A 16,887-nucleotide genomic window follows, 5' to 3' on the forward strand; every position below is an offset into this window, starting at 1 on the left:
GTTGCCCCATTAATTGAAAAGTACCCAGTTTGCTCAACTAGTATCTCCAACAGAGCTGTCTGCAGGGAATCTTTAAAGTATGCCAACTCATTGCTCCAAGAAAATATGTTCCCCGCTACCTCTTTCTTCCGCATCACACTTCCAAAATCTGCTGACTACCTGAGGAAACTTTCTTTGGAGTCTACTTGGGGTATAAAAATACCTGTGTAAACACTTCCAAGCAAAGATCCTAAGTCTTCTAGACTTTGTTGCATATTTAGGAGACATACATATATCCCCCCCATTGTTTCTTTGTGAATTACTTATCCAGTCTCTCTCTTTCCAATCTTTTCTAACCTCCTCTGATTGATTCTTATAATTATCATGCAATATTTTGTATGCTGTACTATTTATTCATTCCTTGAAGCCAACATCTGTTCTAGAGTCTAATAAAAACTCTGCCAGTGCTGGTCTTTTGTTTAGGACCTCCCAATTTGTTTTTTTTTTTGCCTGTACTCTGATATTAATCCTTGGTAGGGAGGGCAGTCTCTAATCTGCAGTCCAAATAAGTTCTTGGTGTCTTTCCATTCTATTACCTTTCCCTCTCTAGTTATTTGCTTCCAATACATTGGTTTCTTTGGCAGTTTTGTCAGGTGTAAAATAATATTATCTGCAAATAGAGCAAGCTTTTCTTGTCTGACCATATCAATTATATCCTTGAATTTCTGAGTCCTTTTTTTTTTTTTTGCCATGGTTCTAAATATAATGCAAATAGCAAAAGGGCGAGAGGACACCCCTGCCTGGTTCCTCTGCTCAAGCAGAAATTTTCAGAGAGGACCCTGCCCACTTTAATTTTCATCTCTGATGCCTCATATATTCTCCTAATCAACCTTATAATTTTATCAGCGAATGCAAATGCTTCCATTGCTCTGCTCATAAAGTCCCAACTTACTGTGTCAGATGCATTATCTGCATCAAGACCCACCAACAACAGTGGTATTTTCTTAAATTCTGCTTCCCTCTGGGTTATCAGTGTTCTGTTAATGTTGTCAAACGTTTGCCTCCCCTCCAGAAAACCACATTGATCCATATCTATCAATTTTGGCATCACTTTTGCCATTCTTTTAGCCATTATAAACATAAACACTATGTAGTCAAGGTTAAGAATTAAAATTGACCTTTCTGAAGCTAGATCTGATGGATCTTTACCCTCTTTACATATTACAGTTACCACCACTTCCTTCCAGGATGTTGGTACTTCTCCTCCTCTTAAAATACTGTTAAAAAAAACTTCCAGATCTTTATCAGTTTTCCCTCCTAGCTTCCAAACTTCCACAAGAATACTATCCATTCCTGGCGACTTTGACAGGTTATATACATAATCATTTTTATCTCATCTCCTTCTATCCTGTTAGTAATTGAGCCTTCTCTACCTCTAACCTCGGCAGATTTAATACTTCCATAAACATTTCCATTTGTACCTTTTCTTGATTTCCTTATTTCTCTGCTTTATATAGACTTTCATATAATTTTCACAATATTTCTAATACTTCTACAGGATCCCTTGTTATCTTCCTTGTTATAAGCTCCCTAAGCTTGGTGAATGCCCTTTCTACTTTCTGTTGCCTGAGTCGTTGTGCTAAAAGTTATTGTGCTCTGGAATTACCATCAAAAACAGTTGCTTAACAGCAGTCTTTCTAAACTCATGCATATTATTGAGGTAATCCTTTATTTTCTGTTTAGCATTCTACAGGTGCTCCTCCTCTTGTCCTTTGAGATTCCCCCTATTTTGCAATACTACCTGTTTTTAAACTCATCTTTAATTTTGTCCCACTTCTTAGCTATATTTTCATAAGAAATTTCTGTCTTCTGTAATAGCTCCTGAATAATTTCCCCTACCCATTCCTTAAATTCCTCTATTTTCAACAGATAGGTGGGAAAAGAGCCATTGTCTCATTTTTATTTCATTACCCTGTGTTTTTATTTTGGTTATTAGCGTATCATCTGAGAGAGTTATTGGGTGCATATCAAGACCTTCAATTAAATGGATAGTTTCCTTTGAAATGTAAATTCTGTCTAGCCTAGCCCTGTTTTTGTATCTTGGAGAATAATATGTAAATTCGCTCCGAACTCGTAGTACTGAATTCACATCATCCATTCCAAATATTTTCATAAATTTCTTTAAAAATCTATCCTCCTTTGTAGTATTTTCCCTTCTGGGCCCTCAGACACATCTGCACTGTTGCAATTCAAATTCCAGTCCCAAGCTGTAAGTAATATTCCTTGCTGAAAGCTGATTATTTCTCCCAGAATTTTCTTAAGCTCCATTATAGCAGTTTTCGGTGGAATATAAATACATGAAAGTGCAATTTTCCTCCCTTGGCAGTAGCCCCTTAGTACTACAAATCTACCATTATTGTCTTTTTATCCTTTTCTATCACTATTGGAGCTCATCTTGTAATTAATTTAAGTACTTCTCTCTTCCTTTGCCCCATGTATTTCGATGAATAACCATCCTGAAGACCTTTCTTTATTAAATATACATGTTCAGTTCTTTTCAAGTGTTTCTAATGAGGCACAGCTATTTCCACTCTACATTTTTTAATATAGTTCACTACTCCCCCCCCCACTTTTTTTTTTTTTTTGCATTTGTTTGTGAGACAGTTAAAGACATTACAAAAATAATTATATTCTTGAAAAAATATTATTCCCACCTTTTAGGGTATAACAGCATTTTTGTTATATGTCTAGTTCCAGATTTTGTGTTACATGCATGCACTGTTTGGCGAGTTAACCTTTATACAGTTGTTTCTAGTCATCTCCATTTGAGCCTATATCACATCTTACAGAATTAATAAATAAAACCTGTTAATTTAATGACATACAAAACTATATAAATCTTCAAATATTTAAGTTTTACCCTCCTAATAGGTACAAATTACTTGAGATAACCTCCAAGAAAGGTTATCCATGCTAAGACAAGGGGTGTTTGATACATCCAAACTTGAAAGAATTTTAACAAACTGCCTGAATGATAGAGTTTTAATACCTTATAGGCACCTATTTTCTGAAGGCACACCGTAGGTATTAAAGGAGGCAAGAAAACCTGCTGCTAGGAAATCGAATATTAGTAAAAAGAAAAGATTTTCATTTTGGTGCCAGGACAAGAACCTTGACCCTTTTAAGGGATAGTATTTTTCTAATGTTGCAATAGTTCTATAAGTTCTTATCTTTTGGCCTTTCTGACTCCCTATCATGGCTCATTTGTTGGCCATTTTGGCATGTGTGCACATTGAGCCCTTCCTTTCATTGAATTTCTATGTTTAAATGTTTTTGTAAGGGATGTTAAATACCAAGTTTCCTAGAAAACGGGTGGCTCCTCCTTGAGATCTTAAATTTTTATTTTAGAAAAATTAATTCTTGCTTCACTTGTACCATCTCATTGGGCTGATTTGAGTTTTTTAACATGGAAAACAGTTTTGCTAATTGCTCTGACTTGTATAAGAGTAGTGTGAGTTGCACATTCTTATGGTGGGTCAACCTTGCCTCATTTTGTCTTCATATATAGGGTTTCCTTAAGAAGATATCCTTCCCTTAAAGTGGTATCCAAGTTTACTTTGAGGCAAGATGTTCTTAATCCAGTCTTTATTCCTAGAACCGAAAAACAAGGAAGACAGGATTCTCCATTTTTTTGATCTCCACAGAGAACTTTGACAGAGTTAAAACTTTCAGAATGTCTCATCATTTTCATATCTTATGAAGGTAAGAAAACAGGACTGCTTGTGTTAAAACAGACTTACCTGCAAATGCTTATTTTATGATATTAACTTTTATGATGCCCACCACAATAAGTTAATTCCAGACAGGGTCAAGCCTAATTCCACCAGGGGCTTGGCTTCATCTGTGGCTTTTTAGAAAGGGTTGGATGCTAAAGGTATTCTAGAAGCAGTAACTTGGTTCAGTATTTATACCTTTACAAAGCACTACAAACTTGATTCCATGTCCAGGTCTAGAGTGGGCTTTGCTAGGACCACTCTCCAGGGGCTCATGCAGCCTCATCCTTCCTCCTCCCAGTCAGTATAAATCTGTGGTAGTCTACCGTTATATCTAAGGCTACTGCAGAAGAGAGTAAGTGATAGAAGTTGTACAGTTGTGTAAGTCAACTTACCTTAACAGTAGATGTTCTAATGGTTAATGCTGATGTAGCTGCTCCCACCACCTTATTATTTTTTGTATGTTTTTGCTGCCAGGATGAGGACTTTTATTTTTTTTCATGTATTATCCTTTTTGGGTCTCTAGCCACCCTGTCTGTTGGCATTAAAGCTCTGAAGGGCTTGGCACACAAACCACTCTCTTCTCTTCAGCCCTGCTTGAGCTGATAATGGTTTTGGTGCATGGAAGGCACACTTAAGCTTTGGAAGCTGTCTGTTATATTCTTAGCATGATATAACCTGTATAACTAAGGTTCCTGCAGGAGTGATCATTCGAGCATCTACTGTTAAGGTAAGTTTACTTAAAGAAAATTTGTTTTTTTTTTTTTTGCTGCTGATAGAAAATGTAGTACCATTTGATACAATCTGCATTTATTGAATAAAATAAAATCTTATTTTGAATTTGACTGCCTTAGGGCATCTTAGTTCAGAGACCACTTTTTGGTGACTTCCACTCTGAGGCGTAGTGATTCTCTGCAGTGTTGGCATTGTTGTTTGAAGAATTTTTGGGGAGTGAAGGGACTGTCTGTGTGTGTGCACGTGTGTGTGTGTGTGTGTATGTGTGGTTTTTGGCTTTACCACTGTATTCATCTCACATTATAAGTATGCTAGGGATTCCAAGCACTCTGGTCTTGTTTTTTTTTTTTGCTAAAGTTCGTGTATTGTCATATTCCATAACTCTTTTCATATTTTCTCCTTTTCAGCAGAAAAAGTGGCTACAGGAAGCCATTGCTGATGCTTTTAAAGGCCAGTTGGATGAAATCCAGCAAATAAAGGCAAGCTTGGAAATTTTAAAGAAGGATACAGAAACTGTAGAAGAAGATGAAGAAGATGAAGAGAAGGCAAATGCCCTGGATTTGATTTCAGATTTGTGCGAGAACTTGGATAATGCCTCTGGTACAGAATTTATTTATTGTTTAGAAGCAGAACAAGATCTATGACTGTGTGTCTAACTGTAGCAATGTTTTATATTTTGTAGACACGGCATGTGAAATTCGTAATATGATTCAAGTTTACATGCTAAAGTGTGGGATGCAGAAATTCACCATTGTACAACAGAGGATAAAATCCAGGTTATAGGGAAACACTTCAGGTGTATTAGGGATATTACACGCTAAAGGGGTGCATTAGTTCAGTTACAGTGACTCTGCTTTATGGCTGTAAGCTAGTATAGTAATGAAGGTGTTCCTCATGATAAGGCAAGAGTGTGAATTGTGCGTCAGGCCTGCATTTTATCAAGACTTTTCCAGCAACAGACCGATGAGCAGAGTTTGGTCCATTTGTGTGAGGGTAAACTTTTTGATTATCTGGTCCATCGGCTATCATTAAGTGCAGTCTTGTCCAAGGACCCTACAATATCAATTATTTTGTGAACACTGGGTTTTCAGCAATGGGGTATGCAAAAGATAGTTGCTTTGTTGTTTCTAAAAACTTGCAGGCTATTACTGGAAGTGTGGTTTTGCCACAGGGAAGGATTTTGAGTAAAAGAACTTGGAGTCTACTTTGTTTGTGTCTTGAGTTAATAGTCTTGAAATACTGTGTGGGAAGTCATTATGCAGAGTGATAATGTATGAATATTGAATACCTGTAAACATCACTATTTGTATGAGTCGGCCTGCTGAGCTTTGTGCTTAGCTAGTAACTGTTGCATATACAAACTTCCTGACTTAGTACATCTGATTTCCTTTCTTGTCTGAAGCCTGTCCAAAGACCACTATCTTCAGAAACAGCTAAGCAGCCCCCTGCCGGAAAGTTGCATCACTGAGACCTACAGTCCTTGCCAGAAGTCAACTTACAAGTGGTGTTTTGGATCAGAAGCCCATTCTTATAATATGTACCATATTCAGGGGTTTTATTAGCAGTACCGTTTTTGCTTAATGTCTTTTCATTAAACTGCTTTCATTCAGAAACAAAGCACAGTATATATACACACACATGCATTTATGTATGAATGGTGTGTGTGTGTGTGTGTGTGTGTGTGTGTGTGTGTGTGTTTTAATAGTTTATCAAACTCAGCTTTCTAGAACAGTGTAATATTATATTTATACAGTCCTTTCATAATTGAATTGTTCCTGTTTATGCTGTGGGGTATGGTAGATTCCTGTATCCAGTCTTCAGTATGGGTGGAGTTGGGTTAATACAAGCCTGATAAACTCTCTTTCTAATAACTCATTTCTGCCTAATGTACTTGATGTAGTATTTTACTGTCCAATGCTGGAGTTGTAATGTGTACATTTCTCATAGTTGTTGAATCAAACTGGCATTATTGACTGTAGTAATGATGTCCTTCCTTATCACTGTTGTATTCTTTACTCTTGGGATAGCCTGCTGAGGATAGCTGACTGTCCGGTCAGCATACCAAAACATTTACACCTTCCAGGTTTTGTACAGTAGACAGATATCCTACATGCAAGGCGTAAGGTGCATCTGTGACGTATGGACGCCTAATCCTTAGAACTTTTTTTGCAGCCAGTCTAAATACTGCCTCTAAAGTCAGTTTGCACACCATTCACCAAATAGGTTAATCTACTGAGTGCCCAGTTGGGGTTCTTTCTTCCTTTTTTCCTCTCTGTAGCTTGTTTTCATGTCATTCAAAAAGGAGAGAGAGAGAGTGGGAGGCAGATTCCAAATAAAGATAGACACAAGAAGAGTCTTTTTTGTTTGGGTGTTGCACACGACCATACACAGTGAGAGTTGTCAGGCGTTTATCCCGAAGACGCTTCACAGTCATCTGTCATCCCTCTATATTTAGAAAACAAACATCCAAAGCTTTTGTCTCTGGGTACCATGGTCAAATGTGCCTTCCTCAACGTTCAGCCACCACTTATGAAAAATGCCAGAAAGGCACATACTAATCCTGCTGCTCTCCAGCCATCACTGGACATCTCCATCAGGTTGGACATAAACCATCCAGTGACAAGGCTTTCCTACAGTGGAAGCCCTTGGCTGGCCCAACAGCTAGAGAATTTCCTCCTCCTCCAGGAGCCAGCACATGCCTTCACTGATGTCAAGACATCTAGGTGTAAAGTAGTCAGCCTATGTCATAACCTCAGTTCGTTCTTGTCTTCGGAGCCCAAAGCAGAGTGCTAGTCAGTGCATTAGTTGGTCTACACCAGAGAAAGAAGACGTTTAAAGCTGAGCATCCCATTGGGGAGCTTTTCGTGTGTTTCTTAACTAATGTCAAAGAAAGTCATTAACTGTCTCCACTGTGGCAAGCAGATGTCACACTGGGACTTTCACTCTTTTTGCTTAGCTTGTTTAGATCCAGAACATGATGTACTTGACTGTTTGGTTCTTCTCTCACTTTAGAAACTCATTCAGAGTCTGATAGGCTGTCAGGTCCCTTGGTTTCTGCACAAGCTGAAGGACTTAACATGTCAGTTGAGTCTGGAGCTGCTTTGCAGTTTCAGGCTTCTGATGAATGTTTTCAGATCAGATTGCTGACAAGTGGAAATTGAATCAGGGAGTCTTCCAGGATTTGATCCAGGTGTGGGAACTTGTCAAATAGATCTGTTCACCTCCTTTTAAAACAGAGAACTAAACTAAATCTGCTCCATGACTCCTTTCCAGAAGAGCTGAAAAATAAATGTTCTTTTTTTTTATTACCATGACGAAAATGTTATGCATTTCCACCCTTTCCCCCTAATATCCAGGGTCATTCTGGAGATTCAGAAGGAGCCTGCAAAGTTCATTGCGGTGACTCTTTTGCCCCAGGCAGCAGTAGTCCTCCCTTTTTGTGGAACTGCAATAGATACTAAATGAGACAAGAAAGCATGTTACTAGGAAATATTTTATGCTGTATATGGAAAAGATTTACTTGTCAGTGCCATATTAACAACCAAGGCCTATTTCAAGATACTGTACCACTGTTTTTCAATGTTTGTGTGAGTTACTGTCCTTTGGCCTTTCCTATTCCTCTATCAAGATTCAGTTGTTGGCCATTTCAGCATGTTTACCCATGGATTCTCCATTGTCTTCTCAGTCTCTGGTCAAACAGTTTTGAAAGGAGCTTTGCATGTTAGACCTCCATGGAAACAGGCAGCACCTCCTTGGGATCTTAGAGTTAACCTTTCCAGCATAAAGTTGACTCTCTTTGAACCAGCGTATCAGGCTGATTTACGATTCACGATGTGGAAAACTGTGTTACTTCATCTGCAAGACAGGTATACAAGTTGCAAGATCTCATGGTGGGTGAATTCTGTTTGGTTATCAATAGAGATGGAATTACCTTAAGAAAAAAATCCCTCATTCATGCCAAAAGTTGTTTCAGAGTTTACTTTGAATTAAGCCATCAGTCTCCCTGTTTTGTATTCCGAACTTAAAAATTAGGGAGAAAGGATTCTTCATGCTTTGGGAGAGGCACAGGCAACTCTGGTGTTATCTTGACAGAGTCAAGTCCTTTAGAAAACTGAATAGCTGTTTATTTCCTATGATGGGACAAGGAGCAACTCTTGTCATAACAGATTGTTTCCAGATTGTTGTCCCTTCGTATTGCTTTTTTTTTTTTTTTTTACTGTGGTAAATCACTTCCAAGCAGGGCAATGTGTACTGAACTAGAGCCTTGTCTTCTTTGATGGTATAATGGACATGAGTGGACATACCTTTATAGGGCACTACAAACTGGATTCCTATTGTAGATCCAGAACAGACTTTTCTAGGAGCATTATCTAGGAGGTCCAGGATCCTAGTCCTGCTAACTCCCAGGTTGAATAAGATATGGTAATCTACCCATATAGTTAAGGCTTTTGCTGCAGTGATTTGCGGCAAACATAGAACAGTTATGTAACTTGCACTTATCATAATGAAATCAGTGATGACAGATGCTGCCTCCAGGACTCTAAACTGTCAGACCCATATTCCGAAGTATCAGGAGTATATCATTCCAGGATGCTTGAGGAGTGCAAGATGAAGCCCTGATGGCAGCACTAATCTGTCAGGTTCAGACTTGCTAACAGCTGGCAAAGTAGGCCAGAAATGTTTATATGAAAATATTGGATTCAGCATCCAGGGCTGCTGCTAGAGAGTCAGTTATACAGAGACATTCTTGGCTGAGGTCTGAGTCCCTGTCTGAGAATGTGAAGGTGTAAATTTTTAATAGCCACTTGGATAAGCTTGGCTGTTCCATTCCATATCTTATCATAAGTTTAAAAGGCTTGGAGACTAAAGAAAAGACTATGAAGTTCATAAGACATTTTCCATTCTGCTATTCCCAAATGTAACAGTAATTACCCCTCTTAATACCAGAGGCAAGATGAAGGCAAACAGCCAAAAAGGAAGTTGCAAACTGAGGACAAAGACAGGTCTGGAGGCCCAGAGCTAAGCCAGTAGTGGGAGCAGTTGTGATGGTATCAGCCTCCTCCCCCTCAAAAAAAAAAAAAACCCACCTTGTCCCTTTACCCCACTGCCACCCACATTGCCACAAGATAAGTGGCCACCTGGTCTCCTTTTACGAGAATTGGGCAAAGAGCCACTTTTGAGACTTTAAGTATTTTTCCTCTGTTTATTTGCTAAGTTTTTCTGCATAGCCGCCTATTTTGAGCATTTTCTGGCTTGTTAAATTTGATTTCTGCATTAGTAACTGTATTTAGAGCACAACCTAGAGCTGTTTACTGAATTTCCTGTTTGCACTTATTTTTAAAATCGTTTTTTTCTCAAAACTTGCATTTTATCTGTCTTTGGCCTAACACTTGTGTGGGGTCATTTACTGCATTGTTATAACTTGTTGATACTTGTGAACCTCTGCTATCTCTGAAAAAACAAAAAATCTTGCTTTTTTCCCAGTTTTCTGAGATTTAAAAAAGTTCAGTTACAGGCTTGCTGTTCTTGAACTGTTTGTAAGTTTCTGTGAGGCCATTTTTTGCTTGGGCTAAAGGAAAGTCTCTCTGTTGCTCAGTGGCAGTGAAAAACATTGAGCAGCCTGCCTGCCCCTGTGGGAGTGGTTACTGACTTGAAACTGTAGATGTTATGTGATCCTATCTTGCCTACATTCTGTACTGATGGGCTCGGAGCCGATCCCTCGGCTCCAACTCGGCACGCTATGCTATAGAGCGAGGCCTCTTATTGGCTGAGCTATTTCTTATCCCAGGATGCACCACCACTAATCCCCCAGATCTCATTTGCCGCTTACAAGCTAGGACGTGGTCTCAAACTTGGCTGGGCTAAGTACTGTTTTATTCAGACTTTCCTGTCAGAAAATTTGTTAATTTTAACCCAAAAGCTGTTTTAACAGCTATCGTTGTTGTACGAGTGTGTTTAAGAAGATTTTTGTTGAGAAGATTGTGTTTTTTCATTAAGGGAAGGTTTCCCGTTCCTTCCCCTATTACTATCTGGCGTTTTGTGTTTTAGTGGTCAAGTACCTGCTTAAGTTAGAGGGTCTTGACCCTCATTTTATGTGTTTGTGCTACTAGTTCGTCAACTGGTTTTTGTGTAAAAAAAAAAAAAAAACTTAGACTTAAAACTTCTTAGTTTTCTTTCTGAGTAATTAAATCTTGTTTCTTAGGGTTACTCAACATGTCTAAGGAACATAGACCCACGGGGTTTAAAAAGTGCGCGAGGTGTGGTTATAAAATGTCCATAATGGACGACCACTCCTCGTGCGTTTATTGTTTAGGAGCCAAGCACCTACAAGAGTCCTGTAGCGTGTGTCACGCCTTTTCATCGAGAGTCCTCCAGGAGAGGAAGAATAAATTAATTCTCAAAGGGTTGATTAAGCCATCCTTCGAGGAGGCTTTATCTTCTTCTTCCTCTCCTACAAAAAAGAAAAAAAGCGTCGGCTCCGACCAGTCTGTCGGAACCGACTGCCAAAAAACCTAGGCAGGCTTCTCCATCGGCTCCACGGACTTCGGAGCCGAGGGCGGAACGGTCTGCCTCGATGCCTCCAGTCTCGACCCCTGTGGTTTCGGAGCCGAGGACTGGGGCATCGAGAGGCGGGTCACTTTCATCGGCTCCACTGATATTGGAGCCAATGAGGATTGCCGGCTCAGACTCTTCCCCTTCGGCGCCGAAGTCCTCATCGGCACCGAGGGAAATTGCTTTGAGATCTCCCTCGGAACCGATAGTAATCGAATCCATTCGGAGCTGGTCCCCTAGTCCTATGGAGCCGATGGAGAAATCGGTTCAGACCCGATCAGTGTCTTCTAGATCCTCCAAGATGTCTGATTCGGACATCGACAGGGTGCTCCTAAGACTCTTCCAGTCTCCGGTGTGTCAAAAGTTAGTTTTGGCTCCAGCCCATTCGGCTTTGGAGCCGATGGTCCACCCTGCTACTTTGGTTCCTCCTCCAACAGCCTCGGCACCGTTGGAGCCAGTGCTGGTGGAACCGATGGAGGTTTTAGGGTCGGGCCCAACCCTTACTCTAACTCTGGCTCTTGAGTCGGAGTTCGGTACGCGGACTTCTTTTGTCGGCCCCGGGGGGGACGCTTCGGGACTGATGTTTTTGGTCCCAAGCCTTCCTCTCGGTGCATCGGCGGCGGGAGTGCCATCTACCGTCGTGGCCACGGAGGTGGGACCTTCCCAGGATTCTGGTGGTCCCGCCTTCAGGGCTATGAGGAGTGCGTTAGCCAAATCATCTTTGGCTACCTCCACGGTCTCCCCAGCTCCTTCTCTGCATACAGAGACTGGGTCTTTGGCAGTTCCCCTGTCCTTAGACAGCGGAGCCTCGGGGCCTGAGGTTACCCCAACTGGGGTTTCCCCCCCTCCTAGAGGTCCTTCTGAAGCTTCTTCGGAGGAACCCCCTAGGAAAAGATCGTGCAAGAGGAAGCACGTTGACTCCCCTGATGAGTCTCTTACATCAGACACTGATCTTGATGATGCAGAGGGGTCCCCTAAGTCGTCCTCAGATGATGTCTCCTTTGCAGACATCCTGGAGGCCCTTAAACAACGAGGCGGCTGGCAATCCAAACCCCCTTCTGCTGATGAGTCGGTGTTCCTTAAGGCCTTCGGGGCTCAGCCCTCCGCCTCCTGGGTGTCTCCGCCCTTCGACGAGCTCTTGGATTTGATCTGTCGAAGGGCGTGGGAGCACCCAGACTCTGTGGAACCGGTGCCTGCTCGTCCTAATAAGTTCCTGTCAGCACCCCCGGAAAAAGAGTTTCTGACTAAAGGTGTGGCTGTAGATGCTTTGGTGGTGGCATCTGCTACCCAACAAGATGTAGCAGAGGCTTCGACGTCCGTCCATCCTCCTAATAAGGAGTCTAGGAGCATGGATCGGTACGGTAAGCGCACCCTAAGTTTAGCGGCCTTTACATTAAGGTCCTTGAACTATCTCACGCACTTTACCAGATTTCAGAGGGATCTGATTAAAGAACTTTCCGATACCCTCTTGGGTAACCTGCCTGAGGAGCTGGCCCAGACGGTTGGCTCTCAGCTGGCTACACTGTCGTCCATTTCAAACTCGTCCATGAGGCTCATTTCTTATGCGCGAAGGGCGAGTAGAGCGGCGGGTACAGGCATTGCTCTACGGAGACAAGCCTGGCTCCGCCTGTGTCATTTTGCGGAGGCCTTTAAGTCTTCCTTTGCCGACGCCCCCTTTGATGGGTCCTCCTTGTTTGGACCCAAGGTAAAGGACACAGTGACCCGCTGCGAGCAAGAAGGTAAGACTTTGACTGTCAGGGCACGATTTTCCACTCCCTTTCGGCCTTACCCCAAGGCTAAAAGAGGAGGGAAAATGTGGTTCCGTAGATCTCAGAAGTCTTACCCCTCACAGCAGGACGATCCCCCTTCCAGAGGCAGGGAAGGGGAAATTCTTCTGGAAGACGCCGTCCCAGAGGCGGCAGAGGCCCTCGCAACACTGGAGACCGCGAGTCCTTTCGTGGCTCTTCAGCCTTTCACAGTCCCTGAGGGATTTCCCGACTGTGCAGTTCCGGAGCCAGTTGGGGGTCGTTTTTCGAGGCACCTAAAAGCCTGGGAAGGTATCACTCAGGACCGATGGGTGCTTCGAATTATCGCCGGAGGTTATGCCATCCCTTTCTCTCACGCCCCACCTCAGTCCAAAAAAATCCCGGACCCGCCATCCAGTCAACGGGAAACTGCAGCCTCAGAAGTTTCAAAGCTGCTGCAAAAGGGAGTCATCCAACCGGTCCCCGCAGACCAGATCGGATTAGGGACTTACTCAAGATTCTTTTTGGTGCCAAAAAAGACCGGGGACTTGAGGCCCATTTTGGATCTCAGTATTCTAAACCGTTCAGTAAAAAAGTCCAAGTTCCGAATGGTCACCCTACAAACCATTCTCCCATTGCTGGAGAAAGGTGTTTGGATGTGCTCCATAGATCTCAAGGACGCTTATTACCATATCTTGGTACATCAAGCGTCCAGGAGGCATCTGCGCTTCAGCCTAGGAGGCAGTCATTTTCAGTTCTGTGCGCTGCCCTTTGGTCTCACCACAGCCCCCAGGGTGTTCACCAAATGTTTGGCGGTAGTGACTGCTCACCTGAGAAGTTTAGGATTCCAGGTGTTTCCGTATCTAGACGACTGGCTCCTAACTGCCACCTCCAAGTATCTACTATTGCGGAGCCTACAAGCCACGATATCACTGGGCAATTCCCTTGGAATCACCTTCAATTGGCCAAAGTCTGTGTTGCTGCCATCTCAACGCATAAGATTCATCGGAGTAGAGATAGACTCAAACCGAATGCGCGTCTATCTACCTACAGACAGGATACAAACCATACAGGCTCAAGTTTGAGCCTTACTTTCCAGATCCAAAGCCCCAGCCAGAATGGTTCTGCAGCTATTGGGATCCATGTCCGCCACGGTTCTTCTAGTTCCCCTAGCAAGATTGCACATGAGAATCCTCCAGTGGCTTCTTTCAGCTCAGTGGTCCTTTCAGGAACTCCCTCTCAGTCACCTCATATGGATCACGGAAACCTGCAAACGGGACCTTCGCTGGTGGCTGGTGCCCTCCAATCTGGATCAGGGACGACCCTTTGTTCCACCTCCTCCTGTGGCCACTTTGACCACGGATGCCTCCCAGATGGGGTGGGGGGGCATTCCCTGGGCAGGTCAGTCCAAGGCAAATGGCACCCAGAAGAGACCCTACTTCATATCAACATCCTAGAAATGAGAGCGGTACTTCTGTCCCTTCAAGCCCTTCACGATTACCTCCCTCGGGGCGTAATTGCCGTTCACTCAGACAACATGTCAGTAGTCTGGTACCTGAACAAACAGGGAGGGACCAGATCCTATCCTCTTTGCAGAGAGGCCATGAGAGTTTGGGAATGGGCAGTGTCTACCAAACGCTTTCTAGTGGCTACTCATATCCCGGGCAAGTCCAATGTGATAGCCGACAGACTGAGCAGAACCATCCTGTCTCCTCACGAATGGTCTCTGAACATTACAGTTGCAAATCAGATTTTCAGCAAATGGGGAGTTCCGTGTTGCGACCTCTTTGAGACTCCACTGAATGCGAAGTGCAAAAATTTCTTCTCCCTCACCCCGGCTTCGGGGAAGAGCCCTATGGACGCACTAGCCCGTCCGTGGCCCACCGGCTTGCTTTATGCCTTCCCTCCAGTTCCTCTCCTTCCCAGGGTGATCCAAAAGGCATCTCTCTTGGGGAGAAAAATGATCTTAGTTGCTCCTTACTGGCCTCATCAAGTATGCTTCCCCTGTCTTCGGAAATATGCTCTGGAAGGTCCATGGTTCCTGGATCAGATCCCAGACCTTTTGGTGCATCAGTCGGGACTATTCCACCAGTCCCTACACACCTTAAAATTGACGGCTTGGCTCCTCCTCTTCCGACTATAGTCAGGAGTCATAGATTGGATCCAGAAGTTGTACACATTTTATCTTCGGCCCACAAGTCTGCTACAAAGAAATTGTATTCTAGCAAATGGAAAAGATTTGCTATTTGGGCTCAACTCCGGGGCTTGGATCCCATCACCATTCCTATTTCAGAAGTACTGACATTTCTAACTTCTCTTTTCAATCAAGGCTCTTCAGTCTCTACCATCAAGGTTCAATTGGCAGCTATTTCCAATTTTCACGAATCTATTAACCCACCTTTAATGAGCAACAGATTGTGTAAGACCTTCTTGAAAGGTGCTGCGCTTTTAAGACCTCAAATTTCTCATCCTGCTCCTCCATGGGATCTCGATGTGGTGTTACGCACCTTAACTTCCTTCCCCTTCGAACCGGCAGCGACATGTGATTTCAATTTTCTATCGTGGAAGACTGCCTTTCTGGTGGCGATTACTTCTGCCAGAAGGGTTTCAGAGCTTCAAGCTTTGTCTGTAAAACCTCTGTACTTGGTTTTTCACAAAGACAGAGTATCTCTCAGGCCAAATCCATCTTTTGTCCCTAAAGTTTGTTCCAGTTTCTGCCTACAACAATCATTAGAACTTCCAGTCTTCTTTCCGAAGTATTCTAACAAAGCAGAATTCATATTCCACACATTAGATGTCCACAGGCAGTTATGCGTTTTATTTAGATAGGACCAAACAAACAAGGAAAACAGATCAGTTGTTTGTATCCTTTGGACAATAAATTGGGCAAAGCCGTCACAAAGGTCACTATTGCCAAATGGATCAGGGACTGTATTACTCAAGCTTATTCTTATTCTAATAAAGAGCTTACCACCTCTGTCAAAGCTCATTCTACAAGGGCTATGGCTACTTCGGTAGCATTTCATTCTAAGCTTGCCATTAGTGACATTTGTGCTGCGGCTACATGGTATTCCCGCACGCTTTCATTTCCCACTACAAATTGGATGTGGCATCTAGAGGACGAGCTTCATTTGGTTCCACAGTGCTCAGGAGTGTTTTCCAATGAGCCACCCAGGATTTAGGTGCTAGGGACGCTGTCCCATCAGTACAGAATGTAGGCGAGATAGGATCACATAACATCTTTTAGTTATGTACTTACCATAACTTTAGATGTTTGGGATCCATCTCCTACATTCTAATAACCCACCCTCCTTCCCCTTCCTTGGAGATCAGAGGATATCAGAAGGTCCGAATCCTGTTGTTTCATCTTGAAACATCTAACAATGTTATATAAACAAGTTGTGCATGTGTGCATGAATGCGGACAAACAAGATCTGGGGGATTAGTGGTGGTGCATCCTGGGATAAGAAATATCTCAGCCAATAAGAGGCCTCGCTCTATAGCATAGCGTGCCGAGTCGGAGCCGAGGGATCAGCTCCGAGCCCATCAGTACAGAATGTAGGCGAGATGGATCCCAAACATCTAAAGTTATGGTAAGTACATAACTAAAAGTTTTATTGGCCATTTTGGGTCAATTCCAAAATCCTTCATCTTCCTCTCTTAAAACCTGGTTGCCTCATGGTTTTGGCATCTTTTCAGGCGTGTTGGCTGTTGGTGAAGCACCTACCAAGAGGAGAAAACGCTGAGAGAAGAAAGGAGCCACTTTTGAGACTTTAAGTATTTTTCCTCTGTTTATTTGCTAAGTTTTTCTGCATAGACGCCTATTTTGAGCATTTTCTGGCTTGTTAAATTTGATTTCTGCATTAGTAACTGTATTTAGAGCACAATCTAGAGCTGTTTACTGAATTTCCTGTTTGCACTTATTTTTAAAATTGTTTTTTTCTCAAAACTTGCATTTTATCTGTCTTTGGCCTAGCAATCTTGTGTGGGGTCATTTACTGCACTGTTATAACTTGTTGATACTTGTGAACCTCTACTATCTCCGAAAAAACAAAAAAATCTTGATTTTTTTCCCACTTTTCTGAGATTTAAAAAAGTTCAGT

At 42.5% G+C, this 16,887-nt stretch overlaps 1 protein-coding gene across 4 annotated transcripts in view; it reads left to right on the forward strand.

Annotated features, from left to right (window-relative positions):
- HSPBP1 (HSPA (Hsp70) binding protein 1) overlaps positions 1 to 16,887 on the forward strand; it is a 712,194-nt gene that overhangs the window by 126,685 nt on the left and 568,622 nt on the right. For all 4 annotated transcript variants that reach the window (XM_044059627.1, XM_044059623.1, XM_044059625.1 and 1 more), the window contains exon 3: positions 4,895 to 5,087. In XM_044059627.1, the coding sequence (XP_043915562.1) occupies positions 4,895 to 5,087 (193 nt within the window). The remainder of the gene's footprint in view (positions 1 to 4,894; positions 5,088 to 16,887) is intronic.

Source organism: Protopterus annectens, chromosome 17.part0, assembly GCF_019279795.1.
Source record: "Protopterus annectens isolate FY-2018-M chromosome 17.part0, PAN1.0, whole genome shotgun sequence".
NCBI lineage: Eukaryota > Metazoa > Chordata > Ceratodontiformes > Protopteridae > Protopterus > Protopterus annectens.